This window comes from Solenopsis invicta, chromosome 11 (genome assembly GCF_016802725.1).
Source record: "Solenopsis invicta isolate M01_SB chromosome 11, UNIL_Sinv_3.0, whole genome shotgun sequence".
Taxonomy (NCBI): Eukaryota; Metazoa; Arthropoda; class Insecta; order Hymenoptera; family Formicidae; genus Solenopsis; species Solenopsis invicta.
This window is the reverse complement of record NC_052674.1, coordinates 15334913-15362838: the sequence shown is the minus strand read 5'-3', so window position 1 is coordinate 15362838 and position 27926 is coordinate 15334913. Positions and strand designations below refer to the sequence as shown.

Genomic DNA, 27926 nt, shown 5'->3' with positions numbered 1-27926 from the left:
TGCTTTATGATAATGCTCCCTGTCATATCCGATGCTTCCGCGTAATATATCATTGCGCTCATTGTGTTATGCCATCGTAGTGCTCTTCTGCCAATTCGCGTTTGGCGTCACATTTGTTCTCGGTGTCCTAACCGCCATTTCTGTCGCCATGTCGGATCCGCCGCGAGTGGAAACATATTGCGTTCCCAAAATTCCGCCATTTTGGAAGAGCGAGCCGGAAGCATGGTTTTTACAAGTCGAAGCATCCTTGCGCGTGGCAGGAATTACTGTAGATCGAACGAAAGCGGATTATTTATTAACCGGTGTCAGCACCAAAGTTGTTGCACATATCGCCGCTTTGCTAAAGGCGGACCCGTCGCCCGACAATTCATTTGAGCGCCTCAAAGAGCGTATCCTCTCGGTGTATGCAACGTCGTCCGAATCTCGTTTGCGTAACCTCCTTAAAGGCCAAATACTTGGTGATCAGAAGCCGTCACATCTTCTGAATCACATGAAAAATCTTAATAATGGACAGTACAGTCCAGCGGTTCTCAAATCTTTATTCATTGAACAATTGCCTGATTCTCATAAGGCGATTTTAGCCGCGATTAATGAGCCAGACTTGCAAAAGCTTGCGGAAATCGCTGATAGAATTTCAGAAACTAGTAGTCCTAGTACGTCAATAGCACCATTGGTCGCTTCCGTTAATGATAAAACAGAAAACACCACACCTTTGTCCGGCGTGGAAAAACAATTAAAGCTGATAACGAAACAGCTTGCGGCCCTTAATAAAGAAGTTTTTAAGTCGTGGCGTAACCAATCTTCGTCTCGAGGTCGTTCTCCCGCGCTTGCGTCAGACGCAAAAAAGTCAGGCCTTTGTTTTATTTATAAGAAATACAGTGCGAAAACGACATCCTGTCGCAAGCCATGTATGTGGCAAGATAAACCGGAAAAGCCGGAAAACTAAAACCCTCTCCTCGCATGGAGACGGTTGCAGGAGACGGGGCAAACGAAAACCGTCTCAACGTTTACGATCGCGTTACAGGTTATCAAGTTCTTATTGACACAAGCGCTGAAATATCGCTTCTTCCTGCGTAGCTTTCCGATAGAAAAAACCCGTCGAATCTTAAATTGTTTGCGGCTAATAATTCCTTTATAAACACTTACGGCAAACGTCGCCTTACGTTAAATCTTGGTCTTCGACGACCCATCACATGGAATTTTTGCATCGCCGCGGTACCTCATGCGATCATCGGTGTGGATTGTCTTAAACATTACCAACTCCTGGTAGATTTACACAAGCGCCGACTTATTGATACGAAAACTAAGCTTTTATCTACAGGCAAAATCTGTTCTGGTTACTAGATTCTCTACAGTTAATCGTGACTCTGCTTACGCAAGCATCCTTCTGGAATTTCTAAGTCTGAAAAGAAATTACGGGAGTTAGTCAATTAGGTCCATCCGGAATTCGCGATGTGAAACACCACATTCTGACTACTGGTCCTCCCGCCGCAGAACGTCCTCGACGTTTGGCGCCAGATAAACTGGCAACGGCAAAAGCGGAATTTAAGCGTCTTGTAGAGCTAGGCATTTGTAGGCCTTCCAATATCCCTTGGGCTTCACTAATTCATTTAGTCTGTATAAAAAGCGGGGAATGGTGCATTTGTGGCGATTATCGCAGGTTAAATTTTATAATCGCGCCCGATAAATATCCGATCCCCCACCTCCATGATTTCTCCGCAAATCTAGCAGGTAAAACGGTTTTTTCGGTCCTTGACCTTTTTAAAGCATACCACCAAATACCGGTAGCTAAAGAAGACGTGCCTAAGACGGCCATCATTACCTCATTTGGGTTATTCGAATTTATCTTTGTTACATATTAAGAGTTTTATTGATCTTGTCTTATTATCGCATTTATCTCCTTGTGTTTATAATATATTCTAAGTATGTTATGCATTCCATGCTCGGTGCGCTGCGATCGTTTTCTTTTCTTGTACTGCATAAAAGTCCAGTAGTATGTGTGTGAGTGACATCTATCAGTTTTTTCGTTTTCTAAGTTCGTTCGTTCTGTTGCACACACGCTCTTGTACGTTAAGTTCTAATCGAACCAAGCTTTTCGTTGCGCAGTTGTAAGAGGCATAAATACTGTATTATTCTGTAATAAATACATTCTTACAACGAACTCAAAGAAATAACAACAGGTTATGGGCCCAGTTTTTGAAGGCGTAAGGTACTGTACAAGAATAAAGTAACGACGGCAAAAGTAAGGTTAGGTAGACTCTCGTAATAAAATTGAGGCGAAACATTGTTGTCTTGTCGAATTACAATGGAAGGTCTAAAGCATTTCCACATTCAGAAATTCGATGGGAAGAATTTCCAGCTGTGGAAGTATCAGATGGAAATAATTTTCCGGTCAGAACCAGGATTATTCGATGTCGTAAATGGCATAACTAAGCAACCGGACGAAGCAGCGGGTCGTACAGCATGGAATATCCTGAATTCTAAAGCAATGCTTTTCATATCTTCCGGAATGGAATATGAACAGCTTCAGACAGTAATCAATTGTCAAACTGCACCAGATATGTGGAACAAACTTAAAGCAATACATGAACAAAGATCTGCTGTAAATAAGCTGCAAATAAAGCAACAATTTTTTAATTACAGGATGCTTGAAACTGATAGTATAGCGCAACATTTAAGCAAAATCGACACTATGGCTCAAGCTCTAACTGACGTAGGAGAAAACGTAACCGAAATTGACAAGATTGCTAAAGCCTTAGGAAGTCTACCATTTAAGTATAATAATTTTATCACGGCATGGGATTCGAGTGAGGAAGCCAAGCAAACTTATGACAATCTAACATCTCGGTTATTAAAAGAAGAGCAGAGGTTAACTTAAATAGAAGAAGCATCTACAGCATTCGCATCACTCAACATAAGTAAAGGTAAATCACATTCAAGGTCAAATCAAGGTTATAGTCAAGCACAAAAGAAAAATAATGTTGCGGAAAAGACATTTGATAAGAAGGATGCAGAATGCTTTTATTGTCAAAAGAAAGGACATTTCAAGTCTGAGTGTAGAAAAAGGTTGGCGAAGTTATCGAGGCAATCAGGTAATCACTCAAAGGAAGTCAAGTCTGAAAATCATCATGCACTGATAATTGAACAAGAAAATGCATATGACGGTGAAGTAGACTGGCTGGGTGACAGCGCAGCATCGAAGCATATGACGTATCGTCTTGACTGGTTCACTACGTATCACAAGAATAATGGAGAAGAGTCATCGGTTCAAATAGGTGACAATTCAATGATGGAAGTAGAAGGATACGGTGAAATTAAATTATTAGCCTTAGTCAACGGACAGTGGGAGCCAAGGACGCTGGAAAATGTGTTGTACATCCCAAAGCTAAAGAAAAATCTTTATTCAATAGGATCAGCAACAAATAAGGAACTAAAGGTGATCTTCAAGGAAAACAAGTTGGAGATCTACAGTAACAGGCTTCTCGCTGTAGGAATCAAGCAAGCAAATAGTTGTTATAAAATGCTATTTAAAACTGTCAAAAATTCTCAGGCAAACGTGTCAACAACTAATTCCATCATGCTATGGCATGAGAGGTTAGGGCATGTCAACTTCCAGACACTCAAGAAGATGATAGAAAATAAGCAACTACCAGGTGTAACAAGTGGCTCAACCGATGAACTATTTTGTGAGGCATGTCAGCATGGCAAGTTAACTCGACTACCATTCAAAAGGACTATAAAAGAACGAATCTCAAGGCCAGGAGAAGTCATTCACATGGATGTCTGCGGCAAAATGACACATTCTTCAATTGGCGGCGCTCACTATTTCGTGCTATTCAAGGACGATTGCACATCATTTAGAGTTGCCTATTTTATAAAGAATAAAAGCGATGTATTTTCAAAATTTTTACAATTCGTAAGTATGAGTGAAAGGCAAACCGGAAATAAGGTACTCAGAATAAAAAGCGATAGAGGACTTGAATTTAACAATGATCAATTCCAACGATACTGCATCAAGGAAGGAATCATTCAAGAGTTTAGCTCTCCTTACACTCCTGAACAAAATGGGAGAATAGAAAGAGAAAATAGATCTATAGTAGAAGGAGCACGTACTATGCTTTTTGCAGCAGGATTGCAGCCAAGTCTATGAGCGGAGGCTGTAAATACTAGCATCTACTTACTAAATCGCCGTCCTCGAGAGTTAGACAAACAAATTCCATACGAATTATGGACTAAGAAGAAGGTTATTCTCAAACATTTAAGGAAATTTGGATCAGAAGTTTTTGTTCATACACCAAAGCAATTCAGATCAAAATTTGAAAGTAAAGCCAAAAAGATGATCTTCGTAGGATACGACGGAGAAAGTGCCAACTACAGGGTTATGGACCCTCAAACATTTAAGATAACTGTAACAAGAGATGCTGTAATAAATGAAAGGAGCAAAGTCGAAAGTTCTACAGAGAAATCAAAATACGCAATTATCTCAATTGAAAATACGCAGGAAGCAGAAGAAAATGAAATATTAAGCGAAGACGAACAAGAATATATATCAGCTGATGAAGATCTAGCTTTAGTTCCAGATATGAAACCAAAGGCACAACAAGATAATAGTATTGAATCGTCAAGAAATCTACGAGATAGAAGCAAACTGAAGAAACCAACACGTTATTCGGAATGTCATTTCGCATGTATGGCAGTAACTGCAGAGGAACCGCAAACATACGAGGAGGCTGTATCAAGTGATGATGCAGCAAACTGGCAGCAAGCAATGGAGGAAGAGTTCAAGTCCCTCACAAGCAACAATACTTGGTCTTTGGTGAAAACTCCGAAGAACGCAAAGATACTCAACTGCAAATGGGTCTACAAGCTAAAATACAAGTCAGATGGGTCAATAGATAGATATAAAGCCAGACTATGCGCGAAGGGATATCTACAAAAAGAAGGTATTGACTATAAAGAAATATTCTCGCCAGTTGTAAGGTATGATTCTATCAGAGTATTAATAGCCTTAGCGACAGAATATAACATGCATATTTGTCAATTTGATGTAAAGACAGCATTCTTACACGGTGATTTAACGGAAGAAATTTTTATAAAGCAGCCTAAAGGTTTTATAACTAATCCAACACTTGTTTGTAAATTACACAAAAGCTTGTACGGACTCAAGCAGTCTCCAAGGTGTTGGAACATTAAATTTGTCACGTTTCTAAAATCATTTGGTTTCAGGCAATGCGAAGCAGACAGATGTGTTTTAAAGGCACAGATTGATGGAAATCTTGTTTTTCTCGCAATTTATGTAGATGACGGACTTGTTATTTGTGAAAAGTCGGAAATAATTAACAAAATATTAACGTATTTAGATGAACAATTTAAAATATCCGTGAGTAATCCAAACTGCTTTGTAGGACTCGAAATACATAGAAATTCCGCAAATAAGGAAACCCTTATAAATCAATCTCATTATATTACTAGAATGTTGAATAAATTCAATATGCAAAATTGTAATCCTATACAAACACCGGCCGACTCAATTATAGTCTTAAGTACTAAAGATTGTCCTAAAAATGATCAAGAAAGATTAGAAATGGAAAGTATTCCATACAGGGAAGCTGTAGGTAGTCTTATGTTTTTAGCCATAGTATCACGTCCAGATATTATATATGCGGTCAGTCAAGTAAGCCGTTTCTTGAACAATCCCGGAAAAAAAAACATTGGATAGCTGTAAAGCGCATTCTGCGCTATTTAAAAGGCACTATGGATGTTGGAATAATATATAGTAAAACTTTGAGCGAACTTAAAGCCTATACAGATGCAGACTTTGCAAATAATGAAGATAATCGTAAGTCCATCTCTGGATATATTAGTGTGCTAGCGAGTGCACCAGTTATATGGTCATCAAAACAGCAAAGTTGTGTAGCTCGGTCTACAGCAGAAGCGGAATACGTTTCAGCTTCCAATGCAACACAAGAAATCGTATGGTTGCGTTTATTATTGTCTGAATTATTGGGGAAACAGCAGTCTCCTACTAAGTAACAAATAGATAATCAAAATGCTATAAAACTAATGAAAAATACAGAGCACCACAAATTAACTAAGCATATTGATGTTAAATATCATTACATTCGTGATTGCATTGAAAACAATGTTCTTATGCCAGAATACATTCCCTCTGAAAGACAACTGGCAGATTTCTTAACTAAAGCATTATCAAAGCAAAAGTTTTCATTAAATTGCAAAGCCTTAAATATAAGTTCCTTTTGTAAAAGACAGGATCAATAAAAGTGGGAGTGTTACATATTAAGAGTTTTATTGATCTTGTCTTATTATCGCATTTATCTCCTTGTGTTTATAATATATTCTAAGTATGTTATGCATTCCATGCTCGGTGCGCTGCGATCGTTTTCTTTTCTTGTACTGCATAAAAGTCCAGTAGTATGTGTGTGAGTGACATCTATCAGTTTTTTCGTTTTCTAAGTTCGTTCGTTCTGTTGCACACACGCTCTTGTACGTTAAGTTCTAATCGAACCAAGCTTTTCGTTGCGCAGTTGTAAGAGGCATAAATACTGTATTATTCTGTAATAAATACATTCTTACAACGAACTCAAAGAAATAACAACAATCTTCATGACATTTGACTTGCGTAACGCAGCCGAGTCTTTCCAGCGTTACATTAATCGCGCTCTTAAAGACTTAGATTTTGTTTACGTGTATATCGATGACATTCTTATTGCTTCTTCATCCGAGGAAGAGCATAAGAATTATCTTCGCACGGTGTTCCAAAGGTTAAAAGAATACGGATTATTTTTAAATCCTTCTAAATGTATTCTAGGCACGCATCAAATAACTTTCCTAGGACACACGGTTAGCCGCGATGGCATTAAGCCGATACCTGGAAGAGTAACCGCCATTCAAAACCTACCGAAACCACGTACCATAGTCGAACTTCGGCGATTTTTATGTGCGTTAAATTTTTATAAACGTAGCTTACCTTAAGCAGCGCGCGTCCAAGCTCCACTTCATATTTACCTTAAGGATTCGCGTAAGAATGATAAACGTGAGATAACATGGACTCCTGATGCTGAAAATGCGTTCGTTTCAGTTAAATCACAACGGGCTAACGCAGCTTTCCTAGCGCATCCGTCCGCTAATTCCGAGACTCGATTAGTGACCGACGCCTCAAACTTCGCGATGGGGGCGGTGCTCAAGCAAAAATGTAACAACACGTGGAAACCTTTATCTTTTTTCTCTAAAAAGTTCACTAAGCCTCAACTTAGTTACAGTGCATATGATCGCGAACTTACTGCGATTTACAAATCGATTAAGTTCTTTCGACACTTTCTTGAAGGTCGAGATTTTAAAATCTTAACAGATCACAAACCTTTAATCTATGCTTTTAAGCAACGCTCGGATAAAGCCTCCCCGAGGCAACTACGATAGTTATCGTTCATTGCTCAATTTTCCACTAACATCGATTTCCTTCCTGGTCCCGATAACGTGGTAGCAGACGGTTTTTTGCGTATCGAAGCCCTTCGATTACTCACCGAGTTTGAATTAATTGATCTTGCCGCACGGCAAAAGGAGGATGACGAGCTTAAAAATTTATTAGTCTCTGATACGTCTTCCCTCAAACTTAAGAAATTTATCTGGGGTGATCCTAACACAGAGCTCTACTGTGAACTGTCGGGAGATTCCATTCGTCCGTAGATTCCAGAATCTCTTGAAAGACAAGTTTTTGAACTCTTCCACAATCTTGCCCATCCAAATGTAAGGTCACAGACCGCATTATACGTCAGCGATACATTTGGCCTAACCTACCTACATCGTGACGTCACTAAGTGGGCACATGAATGCGTAGACTGTCAAAAGTCTAAAATTTCGCGTCATGTCGAACAAATTCCTGCTCTTTTCGTCGCTCCCGACGGACGCTTTAAGCATGTTCATTTAGATATTATTGGTCCTCTACCTCTGGTTAATGGCTATAGATATTGTCTTACCCTTATAGATAGATTTTCTCGCTGGCCCGAAGCTATTCCAATTAGCAATATCACGGCCAAAACTTTTTATGATCATTGGCTCGTTCGGTTTGGTTCTCAAAAAATTCTAACTACCGACCAAGGAGCTCAATTTGAGTCTCAGTTTTTCACAGCATTATTATCTTTCATTGGTTGCAAACGCATTTGTACGACCACATATCACCCGCAATCGAATGGTATGATCGAGCGGTGGCATTGCTCTTTGAAAGCAGCGTTAATATGTCATAATTCGGAAAATTGGTTCAACACCTTTCCAACCATTCTTCTTGGTCTGCGAACTCACATTCGATTAGATACTCAGGCTTCTCCAGCCGAATTTTTATATGGCACCACGTTTAGAGTGCCCGGAGAATTTTTCCTCTAGGAAGATTTTACTCCAGATCCTCAGATCTTTATCAACGATTTTAAAGAATATATGTGTCAGGTCAAACCAGTTCCCGTAACTCACCATTATAAAAGACGCCCTTTCTTCTTTAAAGAACTGAACTCTTGCTCTCACGTTTTTCTCCGCCACGATACGATTAGAAACCTTTGGACCGGCCGTATTCTGGTCCTTTCAAGGTTATCCAACGGAATACCGACAAGGTTTATACGATTGAAATTAATAATCAACCCGTAAGCGTCTCGGTGGAACGGTTAAAACCCGCACACTTCTTATTAGATAACGTTAGTAAAATTCCTTCCGCGAATTTCCCTTCAACTTCAACTCAACCTAACGATCGTTTCCCTGCGGTAGAACGTCAACCGAGTTTAATTAAGACTTATCCCACGCAGAAAAAACGAGTGCGATTTAATTTAACTAAATAGTTATATAACTCTTTTTATTTTATATCCTTGATGTACAGCGTTTCTCCGAAACCTTTTTGTAATTAGCCGTTAAGTCTAACATTAGTTTTAACTTTATTAGTTTGTAAGCCTTGCACTACAACTATATTGTAATCCTTTAGTTAGCATTTAAACTCATACTTTTATGTATTACTCTTCCGTTAACACTCGGGGGAGAGTATGTGGCGACTGGTTGGTTCCCTCTCTATCCGCCTAGTGAGTTAGAGTCTAGGGAAGCCAGGTACGTTCGTTGCCTGCTTGCGCCGTCGCTCGCTTGTCTGAGTTAGTCGTGGTTACACACACTCTCTCGTCAGCTCTCGTTGAGCCTTCGCGTCTTCGCGTTAAGTAGTGTTAAGTTGCGTCATTATGTATTTCGGTTCTCATTAATAAACTTATGTTGTTATTAAACAATCAGCGTACTCATTAAGAGGGCTTTTACATTCGTCGGCTTCAAAAAATCGATTTTTTTTTTTTAAGAAGCAGAGAATTTATTATATGGCCCTGGTATTGCAGAATAACCGTAAATACCTTGAAATTTTAGTTATTTATAAAAAAAGTCAAACTAAAACTTTAAACGTGTTTTTCTTGAAACCATGTTTTTCGAGCTGGCGGAAGTGATAACTAAAAAACCAATAAAGATAACATGCTGGGGTTTATTTTTTCTTGATCTTAATACTTTTGCGCATGTCTGGTACCAGAATTAAAAGACGCGGTAGCGTCTCGCATTAAGTATACTTTTTCTTTAATTTTTGTTTAACCAAGTAAATAAAAGACGCTACCGTGTATCATTTACAGGAAGGAACTCAGTTTTTTACAAATAAATGGTTGTCCTTTTTAAACAAATTAATGTTATTAAAAAATAAATGTAGCGGGGGTAAGTGTCGATTTTTCCGAGCACAATGACACAAGAATGATGCCCGTACGTGCATTTGATTCTGATCTGAGATATGAATTATGCATGTATTTTTTAACCCGATTTATGTCATTCAGATACGTCGTCGTCGTCGTCGTCTTCCTGTTCGCAAAATTTCAGAATTGTCCCCTTTGGCGGTAATTTTGAAAAGCTATATGAATATATATAAAAAATATTTCAAAAACTTGGTCTCTCTCTCTATTTCTCACTCTCTCCTTTGCTTGCTCTAGTTCTTCGACTCTTCCCCCCCCCCCTCTTCCATTCTCTCGATTTGTACCGTTCTTTTTTGCTCTTTACCGTTCTTCTACGCTTTTTTTTCTCGCTCTCCCATGCTTTCTCTCGTTGTCTATCGTTTTTTCTTACTCTCTCTCGTTCTCCTTCGTTCGTTTTTACCATTCTTTCTCTCATTCTCTACCGCTCTCCCTTGTTCTCTTCCGCTCTCTCTCTCTCTCTCTCTCTCTCTCTCTTTCGCCCTCTACTGCTCTCCCTCGCTTTCTACCGTTCGCCCTTGCTTTTTTTCGCTCTCCCCCGCTCTCTCTTCTTCTCTACCGCTCTCCTTCGCCCTTTCCCGCTCTCCTTCACTCTCCCTCTCTCTCTATCGCTTTCCTACGCTCTCTACCGCTCTTCCTCGCTCTCTACTGCTCTCCTTCGCTTTCTGCCGTTCGTCTTTGCTTTCTTTCGCTCTCCCCCGCTCTCTCTCGTTCTCTACCGCTCTCTTTTGCCTTCCCTCACTCTCCCTCCCTCTCTATTGTTTTCCTACGCTCTCCACCGCTGTTCTTCGCCCTCTATCGCTCTCTCTTTCGCCCTCTACTACTCTCCCTCGCTTTCTACCGTTTGTCCTTGCTTTCTTTCGCTCTCCGTCGCTCTCTCTTCTTCTCTACCGCTCTCCTTTCCTCTCCCCCGTTCTCCTTCACTCTCCCTCCCTCTTTATTGCTTTCCTACGCTCTCTACCGATCTTCCTCGCTCTCTACCGCTCTTCTTTGCCTTCTATCGCTCTTTCTCGCCCTCTACCGCTTTTTCTTACCCTCTACTGCTCTCTCTCGCTTTCTACCGTTTGCTTTTACTTTTTTTCGCCTTCCCCCGTTTTCTCTCGTTTTCTACCACTTTTCTTCGCCCTCCCTCGCTCTCCTTCACTTTCCCTTCCTCTCTATCGCTTTCTTACGCTCACCTACGCTTTCTACTGCTTTTCCTCGCTCTCTACCGCTTTCCTTCGTTCTCTCTCTTGCCCTCTACTGCTTTTCCTCGCTTTCTACCGTTCGCCCTTGCTTTCTTTTGCTCTTCCTTGCTCTCTCTTTTATTCTTTACCGTTCTTCTTCCCCCACCCTCGCTCTCCTTCACTCTCCCCCTCTTTCTATCACTTTCCTCCGCTCTCTACCGCTCTTCTTTGCCCTTTCTCGTTCTTCATCGCTCTCCACTCTTCTACGCCCTCATCCCTTGCTTTTTATCACTCTCCTTTGCTTTCTTTTTTGCCGTCTGCTCTCCTTTGCTCTTTATTGCTATCCCTCGCTCTCTACCGCACTCTTTTGTTCTTTCTTTTTCTTTGTGTCCAGATAATTACTTTTGCAACTATTTACAAAACATATACATTTTCTTTTGTGTCTATATAACCTTACTATGTCTATGATATATTATTACTGTAACAAAATATTTACCAAAAATTCGTGAAATAGCACATACCGTTTTGTGATTAGTTTGTGATTTCTTAAAATAGACCAATGGAGGTATTTCTACTACATAATTTTAGCATAGACTTTCAAGCATGTAAGATTATTAGATTTCAATAACAACTAAACTGATCAAGTTTAAGTAATCTGAAACAATAGCTTGGATAAAATGGCATTATAAAAGTCTTCTTATTTTTTCTTTTTGTACCATACGTGTAGTTTTTATTTATACAGATAGAAAAACGCACTTAAAAAATATTAAAAATGTAAAGAAACCCCTAAGTATATTTTTTTGTAATATTATTAATGTAACAAAATACTTAGCAAAAATTCGTGAAATCCACTTAAAAGAACATTAAAAATGTAAAAAAGAGCGTTAAGTATATTTTTTTGCAATATATTATTGAAATAACAAAATTCTTTGCAAAAATTCGTGAAATTCGCCTAAAAAAGACATTAAAAATGTAAAAAAAAAGCGTTAAATATATTTTTTTGCAATATATTATTAAAGTAACAAAATTCTTTGCAAAATTTGTGAAATCCGCCTAAAAAAAACATTAAAAATGTAAGAAAAGTGCCAAGTATATTTTTTTAAATAAAAAACCCAATTAAACCAAGCCAAAACTGCAATGAATGCAATCAAATATAATACCATCAAAAAGAAGTGAAATCAAAAATATTGAAAGTATATTTATTACCGATGGTGTGGAAATCTTTTGACCACGTTGCGATTGACCACCAGCCACTTACAGTGTTAAACAGTGGAAAAACTCTAGACACCGGTCGCTCTATGACTGTGATCAATCGCAACGTGGTCTAACGGGACACTCCCGTACCAATGAGCAGCAAATTATGTGACAGATAAAATCAAAGATGGGCAAAATCTCTAGCAGCAGCATACTTAACGCGCCCGTTTTTTTTTTATATAACTAATACCGTTAAAGTTATCTTTTATAACGATTTAGTAATAACTTTATAATTTTTTATAACAATAATAATTATTTAGAACTTAACAAGTACTGTTTTCTTATTTTTTGTAATGCTCTAGTAAATCACGAGATTTTTAAATTACATTATTTGACGATTAATATTAAATGTAATGATAAATATTGTAAAAATTTAAACTAAACTATTCTGTAAATTCAACAAGCTTATCTTTATATTAAACTTACCTAATAATTTTCTTAATAATTTTTTAGCATACTGCATTTTATAACGTCATTTTTACCAGAATTTGGATTAATTTTGTTAAATATTAATGTTATTATTAGAACTATGTTCCAATCAATGCCAGTACTGAAAATTGATTTAATCATTATTTAACAAGTTTTGTAAATAATGATTAAAGTGTAGGTTATATTTTAAATTAATATGTATATATGTATGTGCACATGCGTGTGATGTAAGTCAACATACACGCACACATACACACACACAGCTCATTTTACTATTGTTACTCCTTAAATAACAAGGAAAATAGAATGACCATCATTTTATGTCTAAATTGAAAAGATATTTATTCCTAAACTTTATTATGGTAAAAATAGAAGTTATTATTTGACATAACATTTCTATTTTTTAAGTAGATTATATTGCTTTATACAAAATACAAAATTTCGTATTGAATACAAAGTTTAAATAATATAAATTTTACTGAATGAAGCATAAAGAAGTAATGTGTGAACAATTTGCTTACTATAAAATTTCTTCTTTTATAAAATAAACTTTATTACAAGTATAAACATAATATTTCAAAAAAATTTTGTTAAATAAATTTTAGGCTTACAATGAATCTTAATTTGAATAAATATTTAATAAGTTTGTTAGTGCATTTAAATGAACTTTATATGACATTTTCTGCACTAATAATCTTAGTAAAGATTGTCGTTATTTTATAATTATTATTATAGTAGTAAAAAATTATTACTTGTCGTAAAACGTTATTACTAAATCGTTATAAAAGATAACTTTAACGGTATTTGTTATATAAAAAAAAACGGGCGCGTTAAGTATGCTACTGCTAGAGATTTTGCCCATCTTTGATTTTATCTGTCACATAATTTGCTGCTCATTGGTACGGGAGTATCCCGTTAGACCACGTTGCGATTGATCACAGTCACTTAAAGCGACCGGTGTCTAGAGTTTTTCCACTGTTTAACACTGTAAGTGGCTGGAGGTCAATCGCAATGTGGTCAAAAGATTTCCATTCCATCGGTAATAAATATACTTTCAATATTTTTTATTTCACTTCTTTTTGACGGTATTATATTTGATTTCATTTATTGCAGTTTTGGTTTGGTTTAATTTGGTTTTTTATTTAAAAAAATATACTTAGCGCTTTTTTTACATTTTTAATGTTTTTTTTAGGCGGATTTCACGAATTTTTGCAAAAAATTTTGTTACCTCAATAATATATTGCAAAAAATATATTTAACGCTTTTTTTTACATTTTTAATGTTTTTTTAAGTGTTAAGCTTTTACAACATAAATATGGTTTTTTATAAGCAAAAAGGTAATAAATTTTTGGGGAAAAAATCAAACTTTTTTTTGCAGTGTTGTATTTTTTATAAATTTTATGCTTTCAACTTCATTTTGGTACCATGAAAGCACTCATATAATTAATAAAAATTGTCGGTTTTTTGATTTCAGATTATTTGCAGAAGCTCTATCACTTCCGCCATGGAGGCGTATTTTTCTGATGACCGCTAATTTGATCGCCATTTGGAGGCATTAAAACGTGTCTTTTTATAAATAAAAAATATTTTTTTGTAGTTTAAATGTTAAATAATTCCATGAAAAAAACCGCATATTCCTATACAGGGTGATTCAGAACGACCCATGTGTCCCTGTAAAGACGTGTTCTTGAATAAATTCTGAGACGATTTTACAAAAATTTTGTCCAACGCTTACTTTTTGAATAATAAGAGGATAAAGTGGGCGCTTACCCGTGTCGGACGGTTAGTTGCGCCGCCTTTATCTATAATGTGTACACGGTCTGTGATTCGCTAACTTTATCCTCTTATTATTCAAAAAGTAAGCGTCGGACAAAATTTTTGTACAGGAAAAATCGTCTCAGAATTTATTCAAGAACACGTCTTTACAGGGACATATGGGTCGTTCTGAATCACCTTGTATATAATAGATTTTCTTTTAAAAATTCGTAAAAATAGCCTATTTTTTCGGTCGGCGAATGTAAAAGCCCCCTTAAGCAAATGTCCTAACGAACATTAAAATTATTGTGGCTAGTCCCCACAATAGTAGCGAGCACCACACTGTATCGAAAATGTAAAAGGGAGAATTCCTGAGGGCGATGACCAAGAAAGAGACGTATCTTACAGAAAAATGTAGAGAGATTAAAATTTGCATCGCGATATCTCCGCTCGTAAGGCACGGAGAGAAAAAATAAAAACACTTTTATTATGCAATTTGTTCCCAAGCTATCAATTGAGACTACTCAGAACTTGATCGGTTCAGCCGTTGCTAAAATCTAATAATCTTGTTATGCTTGAACTCGCTGACTCATTCAAAAGAGACTCGGTCTCTCTCGCTTTGTTCGTTCAGAGAGATTCAGAGATAAGAAAAAAAAGGAAAAAAACAAGCGCGTGTCGCGACCGCGCCTCTTGATTAACGATGAAATAAATTGACATTTCTGATTATCTTAGAAGAACGTAATCTTTGATTTTTTTTTCAATAATTGTGGCTACCAGTACTCGCTCTTTTCTCCTGCACTTCGAAGTATTAGTGTCAATTGCACGTAACCGATGTCTCTCTCTCGCTCTTTCTTTTGAGCTTCCATCTATTCTCGCACGCTGCCTGTCTATCGCTTCATTGGTTTTTGTACAGAAATCTATCTCGCCCTCTTGCGGAACGAACCCGGTATCTCATTTTACCCAAAATCATTCACCAGCAATTTTGAAGCGTGAACATAAAAATTTAAAATTATTTACGCAAGAAAAAGGTTAAGTGTTCTACTGAAACGTCAATCTTCTTTATTTCTTTTTTTTTCTAATGAAAATACCATACTAACTTTGATCTGCATCGATATAGATTTGTATTGAGGATTTTGGTGAAAAATAGATCATTAATTTATACCTTCAGATTCAGCAGAAACTATATTAAGAGCAAAGAATAATCGTATTAAAAAATATTATAATTGCTGTTACAATGCAATTTCTTTTGAACCATTGGTCGGACTCTTATTCCTAGGGATTTAATTAAGCACTAGCTTAAAACTTAAAAATGAATTCCGCCCATAGAAAAAATATCGAATATGCGATATTATCGAATATTTGATGTAAACGAGTTGAGCCATCATTCCTGTCAACTTTATCCAACGCATGTATTACGTTTATATATATTTATATTTTTATTATTTCTATACAACGTTAAATTATTGGATGAAATAGTCCTAATTACGAAGTAGTTGAGTTAGTAAAAATGGAATTATATGGAAAAGATAAGACTAGTATCAATTTATTACATATTCAGTCAATTAATTTTGACGAAGCAAAATTGAAAACTATCATTATTAACACGCAAAAGTGTTTTTATGACTTAAAAATTGCTGATATTAATAAAAGAATTCAAAGGTATTTATTTAATAAAATATTTGTATTATTTTATTATGAATATGTGTATATGTGTTTGATTGTACATTTATTCACTTTATACTTTATTTTTTTTGCTTTTTATAATTTATTTTTGTTTTTATTAGTAAATATGCATAATTTAGTAATCTTGTTCTTTGCCGAATATTTCAAAATTACATCTATATAGATTTTTTACATAACAATATAATATATGATGTTTACATGAACTTTTATCATGTAGATAATTCAAATATGTAAAATAGTAGGGTATTAGATAAAATATGTAAATTATTTTAAATTTGATAATACAGAGAACAATATAGAAAGAAGTAATTAAATTTTAAAATTATTAATATATCTAATTTTAATGTATTAATAACAAAAATGTATAATTAAATATATAATATTAATCTATATAATCAAATACATAATATTAAAAATTAAAAAGTTAAGAAAATAATATCATATTTTTATTATATTACAAATCAGGTTTAAAATTTTCCATGATCCATAGCTTATACATAGTAAGCAAAATACCATTTCAACAACGTTACAATGATATTTAACAATATGTAACATTTTAGTTACGTACTTTATAACGTTGTATTCATCATTTCCTAATCTGAATCATCAATAATGTCGCTTCACGAAGCAGACGACACTTTTTTCTGCCAAATCGCGATTGTTTCGTGTAAAACTGCGTTAAATGAGTCTATAATAAATACATGCAGTTAAAAATATACATTTTGCATTAACTAGAATTAATATTATACTCTTACGAGTGCTATGCATCAAATTTACCAAGTGTTATAAAACATGATTGACAAAATGTATATGAATATGGTAAAGAAACAAAGCTAATGAGACAGAATGCGCATTATTAAATCTGTTTTTGTCTTCCTATCTTTCTCCAATGCGTATCTCACTTTTTTCAGGAAAAATGTGTTTTGCTTTTTTAGATCTGCCTTTTTTTAACTCTAGCGTTATGTAAATGTATATTTTGAATGAATTGACGTTTAAAACAAGTGTCAAATGATTGAATGAAGATAAAATGTTTCTAATGCCTGTTGTATGTTTAATTTTACATATTGAGTCTTAGAGACCTTAGCGCTGCGGTTTCTCTCTCTGGTTTCAAAAATGTGTAACTGGATTAATAATTAAGTAAGATAAGTACATTTTGATTTCTGTTTATTAAAGTTAATAAAGTTATGTGTAACTTTTATAATGTATATAGAGTTCACTGAACTAGTTAAAATAATACATGATATTAAATATGTGTTAAAGATGAATAGTCTTTTATAAGCGAGAATACCTTTTATAAGAGGCTCGAAAACATTCCCACACAGAACATAATATCTATTAGATGTCTACTGGATGTTCTTGCTGGGTATTAAGGTTATCCATGAATATCAAAATGACAGCCACTGGACATGTTTTGGATACCTAAATGTCCGCTTAAAAAGAGCTGTTGGATATCTATTGGATATTTAACGCACAATATCCATTAAACATCCATAGCATATGTATTAGATATGTGATTGAATATTCACTACACATCCATGACATATCTATTGGATATGTGTTACTTAATTATACAAATAAAGTGTAATATAAAAAAAATATTTTTTCAGTTTTTTTACAGATCTTATAGTTTAATCTGTTATTTACTGTTTCACATATAAAATTCCTAATTTTGCTAATTACAATTACGCATTATTTTACAATTTTTGAAAACGTATCGACAACGGTGAGATTCAAACCCAAGATTTTCGAAACAATAACTTAATACGCTAATACTGAGCTAATCGTACACTTGTGATATCGTTAATAAAAAGTTATATTTGAAGTAAAGCTGATTTAAACACGAAGGAACTTGTATCTTGAGTATCGTGCAAACACTTTCACTAGCCCTTTGATTATTTAGCGTTAGATATTTTTAATATAAGTTATATAAATAGCACTCAAAACAAATTCAACATTTTTTGGCTTTAAAATAAACAAAGTTGTTTCTGATAGATATTGATGCACTGATTACGAATCTGGCCTCAAAAATGTCGTATCACGTCAAATTTTCGAGAGATTTTAATTTAAAGGTACAAAAAATGAGATTTTTGTTGATTTTCTATGACTTATAAAATGTCTAACAATTTTTTTCAGCATTCTGGATATCACATTAAAGTGTTATTTTTATCCTTTTCAACGCATATTTGATTGTTATGGTCCGACTTTTTTTTACTGAAATAAAGCAAATTAAAGTTTTTTTAATTTTTAACTTTTTGTGTCACATTTATTTGCATCAAATCGATTTGAAAATTTGTATCCAAGGGTTTTCCGGGTCGCTGTTACGAATATGAAGACAGATTTTTAAAATTCAAAATGGCCGATCTAATATGGCGGATCCAAATCTCAAAAAAAAATAAAAAAGGATTTAATTTGCTCTACTTCAGCAAAAAAAATTGGATTATAGCAATCAATCATGCGTTGGAAAGTATAAGAATAACACTTTAATGTGACATCTAGTTGGATGCTGAAAAAAAATTGTTAAATATTTTATAAGTCATTGAAAATGACCAAAAACCTCATTTTTTGATTCTTTAAGTTAGAATATCTCAAAAACTTGACGTGATACGACATGTTTGCGGCCAGATTCGTAATCAGTGCATCAAAATCTATCAGAAACAACTTTGTTTATTTTAAGGCTAAAATGGTGTCGACTAATGTAATTAAAACTTGTTCTTGCCCATAGCTAGACTAATAAAGATAGTTACAAAATAATAATTGGAAATAGTACCGGAGCATGAAAAAACATTATTAATGTAAAAAGCCCGTTGCAAAAATTAATTTTGCAACTAATTGTTATAAACAAATTGTTAAAAATTGACTGTAGAAGAAAACTGATTGCGCCAATTGATTCAACTGGAAAAATTACGGTAAATGTTAAGAATACTCCCACCACTTCCAATTTTGATATAGATATTCAGTCGATATCTTCTGTAGATATTCGGTTGACATGGATACGTGAACAACGTTTGGGTATCCTTTGTAGTTATTTGATGGACATGAATATGTGGACAACAAGTGAATATCCTCCCTAGTTATTCGGTGAACATGGATATATGGACAACACTCGAATATCCAGTGGATGTCCTTCGTTGTTATTCAGTGAACATAGATATGTGCACAACACGTGGATATTCTCCATAGTTATTCAATGGACATGGATATGTGGACAACACATGGATGTCCAGTGGATGTCCTCCGTTGTTATTCAGTGAATATAGATATGTGCACAACACGTGGATAGTCTCCATAGTTATTCGATGGACATAGATATGTGAATAACAGGTGGATATCCAGTAAATATTCTCCGCAGATATTCGGTGGATATGGATATGTGGCCAACACGTAGATATTCAGTAGACCTTCAGTAGATCTTCTGTAGATATTTGGTGAATATGGATATATGGACAAAACGTGGATATCCAGTGAATATCTTCCGTAGATATTCGATGGATAAGGATATATGGGCAATTTATTATATATCTACTGGATATCCATAACAGATATGGATGTTTCATAGATATGTAGATATCCATTAAATATCTATTGCATATTTTGTTTTGTGCGAGATTATTAAACATCAGGTAACACAGCGAGCATATTTAATGACAGAGATTATTTTAACTAGTTTAGTGAACTCTATAATATATACATTGTAAAAGTTACACATAACTTTAATAAACAGAATTTAAAGTACTTACTATACTTAATTATTAATCCAGTTACACATTTTTGAAACCAGAGAGAGCACGCAGCGCTAAGGTCTCTAAGACTCAATATGTAAAATTAAACATACAACAAGCATTAAAAACATTTTATCTTCATTCTACCATTTGACACTTGTTTCAAACGTCAATTCATTCAAAATATACATTTACATTAACGCTAGATATAAAAAATTATAATTTGGAGGCAAATGTAAGAAAGCGAAGCACATTTTCTCTGAAAAAAGTTAAATACGCATTGGAGGAAAGTAGGAAGACAAAAACAGATTTAATGATGCGCATTCAGTCTAAATACCTTTGTTTCGTTACTATATTTATGTCAATCATGTATCATAACGCTTGGAAAATTTAATGCACTCTTAAGGGTATAATATTAAATCTAGAGTCCGAGAAATCAAAGTGGCGTCACGGCGTGGTTAGGCTGGGTCGATACCGCCATTTTTTTTTATGGGTACTAAAATATCGATTAAGTGATTCTTCTCTATTAGAACTCATAAGGAGAAAAAAAAATTAAATCTAAAATATTTTGATTCTCTGAATAATCACAACATTTGATATTTTTGGACATTGCGAACAGAAAAGAAATTATTGTAAAATAAAATACTGTTTATATCATGTACGAACACTTTAAATATTATACATATATGTATATAAATATGTATTATTTTTTTTCAGAAAGGGTGGAAATAAATTACATTTTCAATAACTTTCAAATATATTATATTTTATTAAGTCCTAATCAATTTAATGTACATACTTACATATGACGAATAGTTTGTATTTTCGATCAAAAAAATGAATCAAAAACAGTATCTGATAATTGAAATAGAAAGAAAAGATTATTGAATAAAAAAATAAAAAAATTATAGGAAGGATTAATTACTAAATATGCAAAATACATAACAAGAATATAATATTTATTGATAAAACAAAGAATTAAATACAAATAAAATACAAAATATGATTTATTGAACTATATTACATTAATAATATACAATAATACAAAACATAATAATATTACATTAACCATTAAATTATTCATGAACATTCAACAGGCTTATATAAATAAACATTTAACATAAACATTCAATATATTGATAAATGTTAAACATAAATATATTCACTTTATAGTATAAAATATAATATAATATGACATATTTTTCAATAAAATGAAATACTAATGTAATGTCTATTGAATCAAAAAGTGCATAGCCATAGTTTTGCTGTTAAAAATGAGTTTATTTAATCGTCCTGGCTGACAACTTTTTTTGAGTTGAAATTTGATAAATCGAGTTTTTATTTTATCGGATAAGTTGTGGTAATTTTTTAGTATATTGCATTTAATGTTCTCCATTTTTTTAATAAAAAATTTAACAATATCACAATTTATTTTCTTAATATAAGGTAAATATCTTTTAATAATAATATATAATCTAAGAAAAAAGTAAACGTTTTATCATTGACATTAAATAATGTATTTTTTCTGTAACATTTGAGACTAACAAGTCGTCAATATTTTATCTCAGAATCTATTTTGGATCCAGCAGAATCAATATATTTTCTGCAAGTTTTTTTATTCTTACAAATACTATTTATAATATATCTACATAAATAATATAAAGAATTCAATTCTAGAGTGTCTAACTGTATTAATTTGTTTTGAAGTTTAGGTTGTATTACAGACATCTCTTCCAATTGTGTATTAATACATTTTTTTACAGGACGTTTTAACAAATTAACTAATAAAACACCACTATCTGTTTCATAATTAGTTGTTGGTATACCTTGTAAATATTGGGAAACTGTAATATTCTTCAAATTTTGTTTGAATTGTAGTGCATTAGGTATAAAACATTTTTGTCTAATATTTGAAAAGAAATCTTCAACCAAATTATTGGAAAAACGAGCTCCTAGTACATATAAAAAACCGCGTTTTTTGTTAAATAATCAGTTAATTGTATGATTTTGTTGTAATTATAACACCAGTTTGAACAGGTTTGAATATACTCTTGTTTCTAACTTGCATAGTATAAAATAAATCAATACAAGACTCTAAAAAATCTATAGTTTTATTATATAATTTTTCATGTTCAGGTTTTTTTCCTAGAGCAAGTACAGCATGGCGTGAAGTAATGATACTAAACCATTTGGCAATAATTTCTATAAATTTTACTGTTGTTGGATATTCATTATTATTTCATTCTTCGCTTAAAAAATTCAAAGCACCGCTTACATCTCGACTAAACATGTTTACTGCTTTATTAACTCTCATTTTGTTAAACCGAGTTATAGTAATAACTTCTTTAATTAATTTAGGAGCAATTTTGAAATGTAAATTTTCTTGTTCATTTACTAATTCTTGCAAATGTGAAAATTTAACAATACACGATGATAATTGACAAGTTTTTGCAAATTTATTTGGCAATGTTATGAGAGTAGATGTACAGGGCCGATTCTAACTCAATTTGGGGTGGGGGAAGTCACGTGACACGGGGGAAGAGTGGGGAGGGGGAGAGCCCCCTTATTAATTAAATTAATTAAATTTATATTAATTTTATATCAAACTATTGATTAAATTAATTATATTTATATTAATTTTATATCAAACTATTAATTAAAATAATTTTTATATCAGATTATTAATTAAAATAATTTTTTTATATCAAATTAATAATTAAAATAATTTTTTTCCAAATTGTTATTTGTTAAACTAATTTTTAATAAATTAATACAAATTTTTATTATGTTTATATTAGGTTAATATTAACCTAATATCAATTTAATATAAATTTTATATTAATTTATTAAAAAATTAGTTTAGTAAATAACATAATTTGGGAATAAACGTATCACTCTCTCTCTCCCTTTCCCCTGCTCGTTCTCGCTCGCATTAAATTTATATTAATTTTATATCAAACTATTAATTAAATTAATTATATGTATATTAATTTTATATCAAACTATTAATTAAAATAATTTTTATTTTCGATTATTAATTAAAATAATTTTTTATATCAAACTAATAATTAAAATAATTTTTTTTTCCAAATTGTTATTTGCTAAACTAATTTTTAATAAATTAATATAAATTTTTATTATGTTTATATTAGGTTAATATTAACCTAATATCAATTTAATATAAATTTTATATTAATTTATTAAAAAATTAGTTTAGCAAATAACAGTTATTTGGGAATAAACGTATTGTTTTCTCTCTCCCTCCCTCTCTCTCTATCACTCTCTCTCTTTCTCTCTCTCTGTCTCCCTCCCTCCTGTGCGCTCTCGCTCGCACAAGTTATGGCTATTGTACATGGTTTTCTCTCTCTCTCGCCCACACACATTGTTCTCGCTCGCATAGTATGATTAACGCTTTATCTTCTATGGCAATAATATATACTCAAACAATGATTAAACATTAATTGAACATCAATTAAACCACGTTGTTCTATGATCGAACGTCTATTGAACCACATTGATCAATAATTGATCGAACGTCTATTGAACCACATTGATCAATAATTGAACATCAATTGAACGTCTATCGAACCGCGTTGTTCTATGATCGAACGTCTATCGAACCACATTGTTCCATGATCGAACGTCTATCGAACCATGTTGCTCCATAATCGAACATCAATTAAACTACGTTGTTCCATGATCGAACATCTATCGAACCATGTTGCTCCATAATCGAACATCAATTAAACTACGTTGTTCCATAATCGAACGTCTATCGAACCGCGTTGTTCCATAATCGTACTACTATTGAATCATTATTATACCACTATTGATTCTTAACTATCGGGATAGGGAAAGAAAAAAATATATATATATATTTATGTATTATATATTTTTATTTTTTCAAATAATACAATTTTTCTTTTGGCGTTGTGACCACCAATTATACATTTTAAATACATTTTGTAATGCGCAATTCTTAACATGTTTTCCACATTGTATAGTGTTAGTAGCATCTAATTTATTCAAAGATTCTATGTCTTCATAATCAGCATCCATGGTCTTGATGACTACATTATCTCTCGCATCAGCATCCAGCATATTCTTTAACCACTCTTGTTTTTCATGCCCCTTAACATATACAAGATCTTCATTGTCGTCATCGCCGTCGTCACCATCGATGTCATCATTCTTTATCATTCCATACACAGCTCTCGTAATCAGATCTTTCGCCATCCAATACGGGACCATCCCATCGTGCCATTGCAATCCATGATGATAAGCAGTCAACCAAGAAACGCAAGACTTTTCGGATTTTAGCAATGCGTCCCATGGTATAGAATTTGTAAAAATGTAATGTGAGAGAACGTTCTTCTATCTCAATACCGCCACTTCGTTCACGACAAATCTTCTAACAATGAAACCTTGCAAGTCTACAAATGTTGGCACGACCATAACGAGTAATTTTTCGAGACTGCTTCTTATTACAAAACATCTTGATTTTTATATGACAGTATTTTTACATGATTTTGCGCACTACGTTGGTCAATGGGGAATATTCAATCACGCGATCGTGTATAATGAGACAGTAGGCGCTAGTATTTGCCGGTGCATTCTCTTTCAATTCAAATTCCAATCTTACATCAACGGTAGCGCTCTTAATAGATTCGTTTTGTCGCGAGCAGTCAATGACAGCCATAGCATAAGATCTAAATGCTGCTACGTCAAACATCGGTTCCAAACATTTATGTTGATAATAAGACGGACGAAAACGTGCATACATGTCATACAAGAGAGCATATTTGCCTTTACCAAAGTCAAGATTCAGATCATCGTAAGGATAAAATTCAGAGATTAGATAAAGTTTTACATTGCTTATTTTACTGGTATCGAGGTATCTCTTGTCAGCTCTCATAATATTTTTTCTATTAGTCTGCAGAGCAAAAATGACATATCGTGGTTTTTCTAGCTGAGTTGCAGTCTTGACTGCCCAGGAATGCTTCGTCGTACTTGGCAATAAGGGATACTCATATAGATCCCATGAACGGAAACTCACACTCAGGTATCGCCCGCTCTGCAAGGTTCGCAACATGGATAGTTTGTTGACTTCATTTAACATTACATGAGACATACGCCATTGCACTTTGAATAATTCAAGTTTCGGTTCCATCGCTGAATCTCCCACAAGACAATTGTTATCATTGCGCGCTCGTATCAAAATTAACTCATGACGAGCATTAACTATCACATGTTTGTAATCTTCACAAAATCCCAATAGCACGTTAAGCGGTACACAAAAATTAAAATATCCATCAAATGTTTCTATTCTATCCCCATATGGAAATCCAGCATGTAATAGACTTCTTATGTTTAACTCCGACATTGATACATAAATTTTCATCATACTAGTCATTCCAACGTTTCTAGAGCGATCAATCTCCACTCCATTGAGTTCATATCGAATTTCATCAAACATGTACCCCACACAATTAAAACCAAGCACTGGCGTATTGGCATTTGCATTCTTTGTCGTCAATCTTCCTTCGATGTAGAGAAAACTTTCACACGGTAACGTATATAAATCTTGCTGCTGTATTGGTATCCTTATCTCATCGCTATTCCCAAATGTTGTGTTGGCATACGGATTGTACGTGTGAGTTTCCATCTTGATGATGCGATCGTCAAAGATCGGCTCACCTCACGTTCAAGATATCAACCATTTCGTACAGTGAATCCCAATGATTTCAAAAATTGTATGTTTGATGCGGTGAGTTTCCTTTTGCCAGGCAATTGAATATTCTTGATTGGCGTCGTCGTCGTCGTTGTCGTCTCTTTGTTATAACTTGTGTTTCTTGATTGTTTTACCTGCTCGTTGAACACGAGCATGTCACGTTATCGTCTCTGTCTCCGTACGTGCAGTCTAACAATGATTTCCTCTCCCCGAAAATCGAGCAATCGACCGTCTTGAGCCACAATGCGAATCGTTAAGTCTGAAATGCTCCGTGCGATGACTGGAAGGTAAATGATCTGTGATGGCGTTTCCGATATCTTATATCCTGGTGGCACCCTCGGTGAAAACTCGTGTATCGTGTGCACGCACTTATCGTTGCTGTACGCCCCCGTGATTACGTTGCATTCTATGCGAATAATATTTACGTTGATAATATTTATCGGTGCATCTGATTCATGCCACTGTTGAGGCTCTAGTATACGACTCGATGAAAATCCTAGCAGCGAGCCAATGTTATTGGGTTTGGTAAAATTTATTTGATGGGCACAGTTGACCTCACTCTTCATCGTATTGTTATTCGCGCGGATCATTATCGGGAACTCTCCTTTCTCACCGTCATCGAACACCAAATCACCGCGGACAACCGGCGTTGCAATCGAAATACCATCGACATCAAGATGATGAGATTGTAAAATTGCACGTTTCAGATACTTGCTTATGTCACGCAGTTCATACGATCCTTCGGGAATGATAATTTTCTTATCATCCTTGTCATAGTAAAATTTATTATTCGATGAGTTTACATTAGGTATCGTGTAGTAGGTTTCAAAGTCTGTCAAGCCGAGCTCGTAATCATCGTCGCTCAAATCGACGGCTGGAAAGTAGCTTACCGCGAGGATGCTACTTTTGCCTGTCAGTGTAAACGTCAGTGACATATCTGAGCGAGTACTGAATTACAAGCAGTGCAATGTCAGTTTTTAAACTGATTTTCAACGGTTTGTAAAAATTGCAGACAAAGTTGTCCACAATTGCTTTGATCGTAACGTTGATAAGCCTTGCGATTGTACTCAATTTGTGTGACGTTTAGATATCGCACCAATTCTCTCGGTGGACGAAGGTTACCAAAACTGTCGAAATATATAACGCGATTCCCTCTCTTTGCATACGCCACCCAATGAGTGCCAGGTCCCTTAGCATTGTCCAAATTCACGATACCGCTCTCGTTTCTATATACTCTATCTGTTGGTAAGGTGGTACGCATGAAAACACCTCTGAAATATGGAATGCGCATACGGTTTGCCAGTTGTTGCAGTTGTACGTTGGTAGTCGCACCCTTTGGCATTTTTAATGCTTCTTTTTTGACGTTTTTTTTTTTCTCGAGATTCCTCGTCCGTGCTTGTATGGAGCAAGATAAACTCCACCACCTTCTATGACACGATTATGGCGTTTCAGTTCTTCCAGTTGACGCTGTGCCGCTTTATTATCGTTAACCACTTTTGCGATTCCAGCCGCTCCACCAGCAACTGAACCAAGGACTCCCAACAACGGTAGAATTGGTAGGAAACCACCGCGTTTCGCCACCGGAAGTATTCGTTTTTTCGTCGTTGCCTTCTTTTTCTTCTTCATTTTTTTTTTCAAACCCATGCCGAGTTTTGTCTTAGCCTTCATAGCTGCCCAAACGGTTGCAGCAGCAGCTCTCTCCCCGAGAGTCGAATCTTTTGCAGTAATGCGTTTTCGCGCTTTTGTTGCGAGTATATCGTCGGCCACGTGTCGTTTAGCGAGATCTTTGCTTTGCGAATAGGCTATATCGTGCTCACAACACGCCGCATCCAACGGATTAATGCCTCGGTCGCCTCTAGTCAATCGCTTTTCTAAATGTGTTCCCGGACCGCAAAACTGATATCCGGAGATATGCAATTCGAAAGGAAGTGCATTTATCGCGCTGTTCAATAAGCCACAACCCTTACGTTTCTTCGACATTCAACACAATTTTTTTATCAATCGTTAAACTGAGTCTGTAGCAGTTATCCAACACAAAACATTTTGTATACTAAGCTCTTTCGCTCAACGCGCTTCTATAAATAGGCCAGCTTTCGGTATCATTTTTCATTTTCTTTTTTATCGTTATAGAGAGAGAGAGTGTAAGAGAGAGAACAAATATGCGGTTCGTGCGACAGTTGCAGGTGATTGAAGTGATAAATTTTGATGATAAAATACAGTTAATGTCTGAGAAAAAGATGCGTAAGCATGGAAACATGTTACCGATTTCTATACGCGGTATCATCTGTGGTCCATCAAACTGTGGCAAGACAAACGTGTTGATAAGCTTAATGGAAAGTCCACATGGTGTGCGCTTCGAGAACGTGTATGTGTACTCAAAATCACTGCAACAACCAAAATATCAATACTTGGAGAACTTATTGACACC

At 34.6% G+C, this 27926-nt stretch overlaps 1 protein-coding gene across 1 annotated transcript; it reads right to left on the bottom strand.

The window, feature by feature from the left end:
* Window positions 1-24286: 24286 nt before the first annotated feature.
* On the bottom strand, window positions 24287-25432 carry LOC120358926. Its single transcript, XM_039454809.1, has one exon. The coding sequence runs from the start codon at window positions 25430-25432 to the stop codon at window positions 24287-24289; it is 1146 nt and encodes a 381-aa protein (XP_039310743.1).
* Between the last annotated feature and the right edge of the window lie 2494 nt (window positions 25433-27926).